Here is a 9513-nt window from a genome sequence, read left to right on the forward strand (position 1 = left end):
ATGACACGGATACGTCGCCCAGGATCGAGGCTACGACCCCCCGCCGGGCTTCCTCACGGGTCTGTGCTCACTGTCATACTCCTGCAGCAGCTCCACGGCGGTCATCAGCACGGCGCGATGCTGGGGGTCCCGGATGTTCAGCTCGTCCAGGTCCTCCTCCTCCAGCAGCTTGAAGGTGTCCAGGTCCTCGTAGCCGTTGAACAGGAAGGTGGGCATGTGCTCCTGGAGGGGACAGGGTCACCATCAGGAAGGGTTCTCCCGTGTTACAGGCTGACTATCAAGTCCTGACCCTACATAGCTTCTGTTCAAATGTGTGAGCAGAGGGTTCCTTTTGGGTTCTTTAGGCTGATTCAAGGTCAGTTATCTCTACCTGACATCTGACTCTGACATACTATAATCTAGAGAGAAATAGACCTGAGCTGGGGCCAGCCAGTAACTCTCAAGAAGGTCAATATGAACCACTGTTGATGAGCAACTGAAGCTCAGACAAGGCTGATATTTTCTTGTTACTACAGCAACACAATGAAGAAGGGTGAAGACAGGGATGAGGGTGGGGACACGCCCTACTCCACGTCTCAACCACATGAGACAAGGATACACACACACACACACACACACACACACACACACACACACACACACACACACACACAGCTAGTCATCATGTAGCGAAATATCTATCCCACAGCAACTCCCAGTCTACAATGCTGATCTAATGTGTCTCTGACTGGTCAAAACTAAAATTATCATGTCACCCAATCACACTTGGCTGCCACCTAAATGATAGATGGTGGTTGGGTGCTTTTTGAAATTGTGGGGGACCCCCACTTGTGGCATAACACACAGACATGGAGTGACCAACGCAGACTGTTAATCAGCATGCTGGGAAATTGTGTCTTTTTCAGTCTGAGATAATAGAGTTGGTGCTGAGATCCCTATTGACTAAGGAAAGGGAGACTGCAGAGGTGACCACAGACACCAACAGCAGCTATGTTAACATCTATGTGGGCTATAACTCCACATTTCCACATGTCCACATGTTTACACAAGTAAAAAAAATATGAATTTCAAGCAAATACAGAAAAATCTGAAAAAAGACACAGAATATTGATTTATCATGGGACAGACCAGGCAAGCCAAAACACCTGAGGGTAAAAATACTCATACAGTTAGCGATTTGTAACGGGTGGTTCTGGGAAATAGTGTTTAGTCTACCTGCCTGCTACATGTGGTGGCTGTTTGTCAGGTGAAAGCTACGTATGTGCTGAGTGACATGTCAATGGTTTCCAGACACACATGGACAGATAGCTCTCCCAAGAAGGCCCTGAGGGCTGTAATAACGTAATTGACCAAACCCTCCCAACCATATAACGATATGGCTGAAACTGTCATGTCCTTGGGAAGTACAGGATTTAGACATTCAGTTGCATGGTCTCTAATCACGGAGCTCCACTTGGATGGGCTGGCCACCGACACAGCCCACCTATGAGTCTCTCTCCTTGGGGCAGCTAGGCTAGCCAGCAGGGGTGTGTTCTGGAGATTGGGGCCACATTTAGCTTAATTGAAGGGTTGGTTACGGTGTGATATGTATATGTGGGAGTGAGGTATTTGTGTATGTTCTTTGCTGTCTGTACTTTGTGAGTGCTCATGCATGTAGAAAAACATTATTCACACGTACAGTACATACACACGTGTGTGTGTGCGTGTGTGGGCATGCGTGCGTGTGGGCATGCGTGTGTGTGTTCACCTTGAGGTTTATGCGGTCCAGCAGCTCCTCGACAGAGCTGGGTTTGGGAGGGCGGCCCTTCCTCCTCCTCCTCACCGCTCTCTTAGGCTTCTCCTCTTCCTCGCTCAGCACGTCCACGTAGATGAACTTGAAGGTGCCCACCTTGTTGTTCAGCAGGCCCATCCAGGTACCCATGGGAGGCTTGCTGATGATGTCGATCACATCTCCTCTCTGGGAGACCAGAGAGAGAGGGAAAGACCAGAGAGAAAGGAATAGAAAGAGTGTGAGAAAGTTGTAAAAGATGTCTCAGTCAGCAATTAAATAAATAAAACAATATTTAAATGTCAAATGCAAGAAGAAAACACCACAAGCTGAGAAATGTCTCTAACGGATGTGTGTTCAAGATAAGATGAGTTTCTGTGGTGTTATCTTGTGTGCGTGTGGCATCTTCAGTTTCAGTGAGACTGTCACAGGGATAATAGTGTGTGTACCCGTGTGAAAACGTGTCTAGAAGTGCTGGTGTGTACCTTCAGTTTGAGTGAGTCGGAGTCGTAGGGGCTGGGGGTGAAGTCTGTGTGGACCCTGGCTCGGCCACAGAAGGGGCCTCTGTACGGAGGCTCCTCGTCATCCCCGTCCTCAGACTTCACACTCTCTCTGTTACTGGCCGACGAGTCTGTGGTGCTCACCGTCTGACCACCTGGAATAACCATGACCACACCATGACCAGGCTGGCCACTTCATGACCACATGCGGTCAACAGGTGACACGGGCTACACATGATGTCATGTTACAGATGATTCACAGTATATACTGTATATTATTTGAATGTGTGAGGGGTGGAGAGGTTTCGATACAATAAAGTCTCTAACACTACCAGACAGGGTTAAATATAAAGTTCATTGGAATGACAAATTGTTATACAAGGCAGTGTGGAGATTGGAATAAAATGCAATGACAGCGCCCTCTTGTGGTCAAACATCAGATAGTGCTTTTCATCTGACCACCCCAGTAAAAGGTGTGAATTCACTTTTTTACAGTGTTACAGTTAGGCATGAGCCCGATGGTGAATGAATACACGCACAGTCACGTACACACGCACACACTTACTCATGGAGCTCTGTCCACTAAGGGAGCTACGGAGACTCTCCACAGACCCTCCTGCCTTCAGCTTGGGCTTCTCCAGGGAGTCTGTGTCTGGCTGGGGGGACTGGGGGGAGCTTGGGGCCCCGTCAGGACTGGACTGGAGACGAGGACGACGTGAGGGACAGAGAGAGGAGGGTGGCAGGAGGGGCGGGACAAAGATAGATGTAGGAGAGGAGGGAAAGAAAGGGGAGAGGGGTGCACAGACAGTGGAGACAGGGAGAACATTAAGGGAGAGAGATAGATAGAAGAGAGCGCAGGAAGATAGATAGGTGGATAGATAAGAAAGTGAGAGGGAGGGAGTGAAAGTGAGGACAGATGAAATAAATGGGTGGTAGAAATTATGGAAGAGGAGCAGGAGGGCGAGAAACCATAACAGGAGGTTAGTATAATTCACAGAAACTCCATGATTCACTGTGATCGTTCATCCACCCCCTCGTGGACTGGCTACATGACACACTCCACTGCACCACCAGAGGGCACTGTGTCCTACAGGACAGCCAGTGAGGAGGCCGTCTGGTGCGACAGGACATTTACAGCCTCTGTGGCTGCCAAAATTGTTCAAAGCAACATAACCATGACTTCTCCCATCATTGAGCGTATTGAGGCTGCCATTGTGAGAGCGGTTTTTCCCAGTGGGAGTGTGTGTGGATGGGTAGGTCTGGAGGTCAGGACACACCTAGAGGCTGCAAAGGCCAAAGATCCAGCCTCTGGGCCGTAGGAAAAAGGCCCATGTGAATTAGACCGCGAGTCCACTAGTGTGTTTGTGAATGCTGATGTATATGAGCCAAGTTAATACACACACAATGATACGCTTCACTGCATGATCTCGGTGACTTCAACACAGACACACACAGACACACACCCCGTCAGCCCCGGAGGGACCGACATTGAGAGGGGGGACAGCTGTGTCTGAGGTGTGTGTGTCTCGCTCGCTCACTCTTTTTCTCTGTGTAGTTGGATGTTTATTCCGTAACCAACACAAACACACCCACGCACTCACACATACAGGGCCAGACTGCGAACAGAAACCCGGATCTTTTGTGTGTGTTTGTGTGTGTGTGTGTACCTGTTCAGACAGGGGGCTGCTGTACTTCTTGGACATGCGTTTCCTCATGGTCTCCTTGACAGACTTGACCTTCTTCCCCAGAGAAATACGAGAGGTGTTGGGAGACTTGACCACCTCACGATAGATTGCCTCCTGGTCCTTACTCTGAGGGGAGAGAGAGAGGGAGGTGATACGAGTGAGAGAGTGAGCGAGAGAGTTAGTGAAACAGGAGAGAGGCAGGGTGGAGAGGGACAGAGTGAGAGAGAGTGAGAGGCAAGGAAAGGGATTGAGAGCAAGAGATGGGGGCGAACAAAGAGATTGAGTACATTGGGAGGTCAGTTAGCCCCACAGCACTGACCCACAACAAAGCATCCGGTACAGATACCGTACTTACATTAACCTCTGACCCGGTGCTGACAACATGGAGCGAGCGGTTAGACAGGTCGAACCCTCGAAACTACACGTCCTCTGAGAGCGGAGAGAGAAAGACAGGCAGGTCGAGAAAGAACGAGGAAAGAGAGAGAACAGAGAACATCAGTCTGATTTCAAGTGACATCTTGTCCACATTCTTGCTCAGTAGGAGTCAGATCACAGATGATTCATGCTTAGCACCACAATGGCAGCAGTCAGACCGCATGTATGGATTATGTATGGAGCTGCTGGGTGATTGGTGGTCAGTCTGCAAGTGAAATAACTATGTAATGGTATGATCTCATAAGGGTCTACAGGAAATAAATATGATGTCACATGAAAAATTTATATGGAAGCCTCTTATAGCAAGTTAGTGTGAAGTCATCGTTAAAGGAAGGTTCGGCTGGTTAGCTCGTCCTGGAGAGATGCAGTTATTGTTGTTGCATGGTTGGGTTATGTTAATTAAACCTCTAAAGCCATGGGGACTTTATTATTATGTTAAAGAAATCATGTGAGATCATTAGGTTTGATGTGGTCAAGCTGGAGCCCAACATTAAGTACCTTTATGAGGGTAGTAAACACACGCACGCGTGCACACACACTCACACACTACGCCCAACCCAAGTACAATACTCTGGTGTTGGCTATTAGGGGTTATTTAGGATGGAAACACACACATTTTCTGGGTGCATCAACAGAGCCTGTTTTACAGAGAGTGTGGCAGAGAGCAAAGTCTTAAGGAACATTATTATGCTTAGAGGTTGTAGAGACATCACGGAGGGGGGCTTCTTCAGTGCGTAGTGTGTCTTTGACAGGGTCATGGCAGCTGGGGGTTCCTTATCGGATCTCTCCAGTAACGTGATTTCCAAGGGGAGAGAACTGATATAAGGTGAGCGAAGTCACAAGATGGAAGATAAGGGTCCTGAGTAGAGGAGAGGTGGATCATCTGATCACTGACCTGCCTTTGACCTCCAGCCACCTCACACACACACGGAAGTGAACACACGCATACACACACATCTACACCTACACACAGCGCTAAAGAGCAGCCCCTAATTTAATCTAATCCTAATAGGGCATCTCTAATGATCTAGAAGGTTCCAGGAACTGCGGCCTCAGATTCATCCTGTGATTGGGTCACGCTGGGAACAGTCCTTATTTACAGTAACAGGGTACTATTAGACTAAATAGAACTCTGGTTGCTAGCCCCACACAACCGTGTCACACGGAGATTCCAAGGAAAGCTGCTGTTTGGAGAACGACTGCAGAGGCATCCAAAAGGAAGGCTGGAGATGAGTTCTACAGTGATGTTCAATGGAATGGCAACAGGTCTTCCACAGAACAGGTGCAAAAAGAGAAAAAAAAAAGGAAAAAACTTCTAAAGAAAAAAAAAGGAAACATCCGTGACATCTGTAAATATGACTTGAGTATGGAGGCACACGGACAAAAGTACCATCAAAAACGGATGGACAAAAATGTTTATGGATGAGGTTGTGTACTGATGTGACGGGTACGAGCCAGTGTTGACTCAGGCTTCCTCAGGGCTGCAGAATAGGTATTTCTACTGTACCTTTTGTAACGAGTTAATACTGAACGATTTCATGAGTTAATTAATGCTTGTTTTGTAAAAGACTGTATCATCCTTATTACTATTAGTAAATGTCTCCTCCCACTGCTCTGCTGTTCTCTCCTCTTTTTGTATTTTCTGATTCCTCTTTCTCTCTGTCTCCACCCTTTAAACCCCTCCTAGTTTCAGAGGCCGAGTGCTGTGACCCGTCAGAACCCTGGTTCTTCCCCTCCTTCAGTTCTGTCACAGTGGACTTGTTCAGTCCCTGGGCCCAACCGGGGCTAACGTTGTCTAAAGGCCAGTTATACAACACTCTTCTTTTCACACACTTGCCCTGTGACAAGGACACAGTCCTCGACAGTGGATTGAAAACGTACAAACTTAAGCACAAGGATTTGATCAAGCATCTGCTCTATAGAGCTATTCTGCAGCCTTGAGGCGAAGCCGGTCCTCCTGACCAGATGAGGGAGCTGTCTCCACCCCGCCATACTAACTCACAGACTTCTGCTGGATGCGCAACAGCACGCGCTTGGTACAGCGGTCCACGCTAGCCGCCCACTTCCTGTCCGCCTCCCTGTCCTCCTCCAATAGGCAGCGGCGCTCTGCGCGGCTGAGCGTGACGGGCCGCACCAGCTGGGGCCCAGTTAAGATGGCCGTAGAGGCTGCGCTCCACCACGTAGGTGATGTTCAGCTCGCTGACCGCCGTGCGACCACGGAGACGGCGAGAGGGGAAGGCCCAGCTCCCACAGCCTACCCCACCGCCCCTGAACCCGCACCTTTGGCCTTGGCGAGGTCGCAGCGGGCGGGGGACGGGGAGGGCGAGGAGGGCTGGGTCGGGGGTCTTGGCGATGCACGGGAACGCTGGTAGAGGAGGTGCTTGGTGGAGTAGGCGTAGTTGGGGTCTGGCTTCTTGTGGGTCCAGCTGCCCTGCTGGTGGTGCTGTTGCCGGGAGGATTTGGGGCTTCCCTGGGCGTCGTCCAGGGACACCAGGAGGTGGGACTGAGGGTGTGGTTTAGGGCGGGGCTTAGTGAGGCCGTAGAAGGCGTAGAGGCTCTCGTTGCTACTTACCCCATGGGAGAGGGAGCTGAGGGCCTTGCGCATCTCTCCCTCCGTCATGGAGCGGGACACCTTCCCCTCGTCCTCTGCCGCGCACACCCTCCAGCTCAGAGAAGGAGGACCCGCTGCCCCCGCCCCCACGGCCCCGCCGCCCCCAGGACCCCCACAGCCCACGGGGGGCCCTCCGGGGGGGTCTGATCAGGCCGTGGGTGCTGGAGGACTTGCTGAAGGTCTTCACCAGCTTGTGTCCGGACCAGGTGTCCAGGCTGCTGGAGGAGGGGGAGGTGGTCAGGCTGTCGCTGTCCCCGTCAAGGGAGAGCTGGTCCTGGGCCAGGGAGGACAGCGAGGCGTCCTGGGGCACCGAGGGCTTCTTCAGGACCCCGGTGTACAGGGCTGTGTTGTCCTCGCAGGTGGGCGACGCCTCCAGACTCAAGGAATCTGCGGGTAGAGACGAGGGCCGTTTGGATCATTCTCACCTTGGAGTCAAGGGTCATGCATCCCGGATGGTTGGATTCGTGGCGCGCTCCGTACCTTCAGAGCCGTGCCTCTTTCCCTCGTCCACCTTTATGAGCTTCTTGCGGACGCGGCGTGTGGAGTTGACCAGCTTGTGGAGGCGCTTGAACTTCACCGAGTCCTCCGACTGCTCGTCATCTGACTGCTCACGCGACTGAGGTAGAGAGACAGAGAGAGGTAGAGAGAGGGAGGGAGAGAGAGAGAGGGAGAGAGAGGGGGAGGGAGAGGGGGAGGGAGAGAGAGAGATAGAGAGAGACAGAAGAGAGAGAGAGAGAGAGAGAGAGACAGAGAGAGAGAGAGAGAGAGAGAGAGAGAGAGAGAGAGAGAGAGAGAGAGAGAGAGAGAGAGAGAGAGAGAGAGAGAGAGGGAGATAGAGAGAGAGAGAGAGGGGGGGGGGTGGGGAGAGAGAGAGACAGATTGAGACCAGAGGGGTATCGCAGAGAAGATAAGAGGAAAGACTTTGTAATGTATCACTCACAAAGCTCAACAGATATGTTGACTCAGTTGACTCAACCGCTGTTATTCTACACACACATATGAACAAGGTTAATTTGGAATAGACACAGTTACATGAGGTCATGGATGATGGTGGGGGTTTCAGATGGATGGTCACAGTTAGTGATATGAGAACATGAAGGGTTTGGATTGGTTGAGGACGCATTGTGGGACGTGTAGCTTATACAATAAACCACACTGTATGACCTAACCAATACACAGATATGGGTTTGCAGTTAGAATGTGCTGCCTGCTGAAGAGTTGACCAGAATGTTTACTGGCTAATGGAGCCACCCGCCCCATAGAATTGATACTGCTTGGACACACAGAGGCCCATTGTGCACGAGTGAGAGAGAGTGGTAGTAGAGACAGAGTCAAACCGAGAAAAAAGAGAGAAATGGAGAGAGTAATACAGAGAGAAATAAGTCATCACCAACAGAATCATCAGCGTCTCTCCCCTCTCTCCTAGCCACGCTAACTCCGGCGCTGGCGCACACTGAGGGAGGGCTCTCACTCTCTCCGGCTCTCCTTTCTCTTCTCTTGTTTCTTTCTCTCAAGTCTGTCCTCCGTTTCCAAGTCTGCCTCTCCCTCCTCCAGTCTGTTTCTGACTCTGTTTCCTCTCTCCTCCTCCCCTCAGTTTCCTCTTCCTGTCTTTCTCTCTCTCTCTCTCTCTCTCTCTCTCTCTCTCTCTCTCTCTCTCTCTCTCTCTCTCTCTCTCTCTCTCTCTCTCTCACACACACACACTCAAACATGAAGCTGGTCTCCCCCCTCCCTGGTGGCGTATGGGGCTCATGTGCTATGTGATGGGTTTGGCCCAGTGGAGGTCCTGGCAGCAGCACAGTCTCTCTGGGTCCACCACCCACACTTGTTTCTCTTTCCACTGGTCTCCACGGCAACGCTGGGGCTGGTCACAGGCAGCTGCCCCCACGGCCAAGGCTGACTGCATCACACACACACACACACACACACACACACACACACACACACACACAGTGTCCACGTGCACAGATACACACCCATGGAGCCTTCAGCTCTGCCTAACTCTCCACCTGACACAACCCTGTGCTGCAGCCCCCGTGGTGGAGAGAATGTGTGTGTGTGTGTGCACAGTAGGGGGTGATGTTCTGAGATTAGCAGTGGACCACAGTAGACCACAGATGCTAGGTCTACCCTCGGTTCTCCAGGAGGGAACCTATATGACTAGGGCCTATCTACAATCCCTTGTGTGTGTGGCACCATGGGAGCTGCAGATTACCCATAAATCCCTCTTCCGTCCGCCCCCCTCACCTCACCAGTCTCTTGGGTGTGAGCTCTGCACGCCATTCGTCTGTTAACAGGACCTGGCCAGGACCGGAGAGCATTCATTTGACTTCTGACCTCTCAGCTTGTAGAGAAGAACCCTCCACTTTCTCTCACACACACGCACGCACGCGCGCACGCACGCACGCACGCACGCACACACACACACACACACACACACACACACACACACAGTACCCCCAGCCTCTCTCATTTCAAGTAAACACATCTGGCTGGAACAGCCCTCCTCCAGTCTCC

At 51.2% G+C, this 9513-nt stretch overlaps 1 protein-coding gene across 1 annotated transcript in view; it reads right to left on the bottom strand.

Annotated features, from left to right (window-relative positions):
- The window catches only part of sash1a (SAM and SH3 domain containing 1a), a 151315-nt gene that overhangs the window by 7372 nt on the left and 134430 nt on the right, over positions 1-9513 (bottom strand). Inside the window, 12 exon segments of the mRNA XM_062466975.1 lie at positions 72-222; positions 1748-1957; positions 2254-2423; positions 2834-2966; positions 3936-4079; positions 4309-4367; positions 4370-4382; positions 6391-6528; positions 6530-6637; positions 6640-7038; positions 7040-7386; positions 7480-7615. Of these exon segments, the coding sequence (XP_062322959.1) occupies positions 72-222; positions 1748-1957; positions 2254-2423; positions 2834-2966; positions 3936-4079; positions 4309-4367; positions 4370-4382; positions 6391-6528; positions 6530-6637; positions 6640-7038; positions 7040-7386; positions 7480-7615 (2008 nt within the window).

The sequence above is a fragment of the Osmerus eperlanus genome, chromosome 8 (genome assembly GCF_963692335.1).
Source record: "Osmerus eperlanus chromosome 8, fOsmEpe2.1, whole genome shotgun sequence".
NCBI lineage: Eukaryota > Metazoa > Chordata > Actinopteri > Osmeriformes > Osmeridae > Osmerus > Osmerus eperlanus.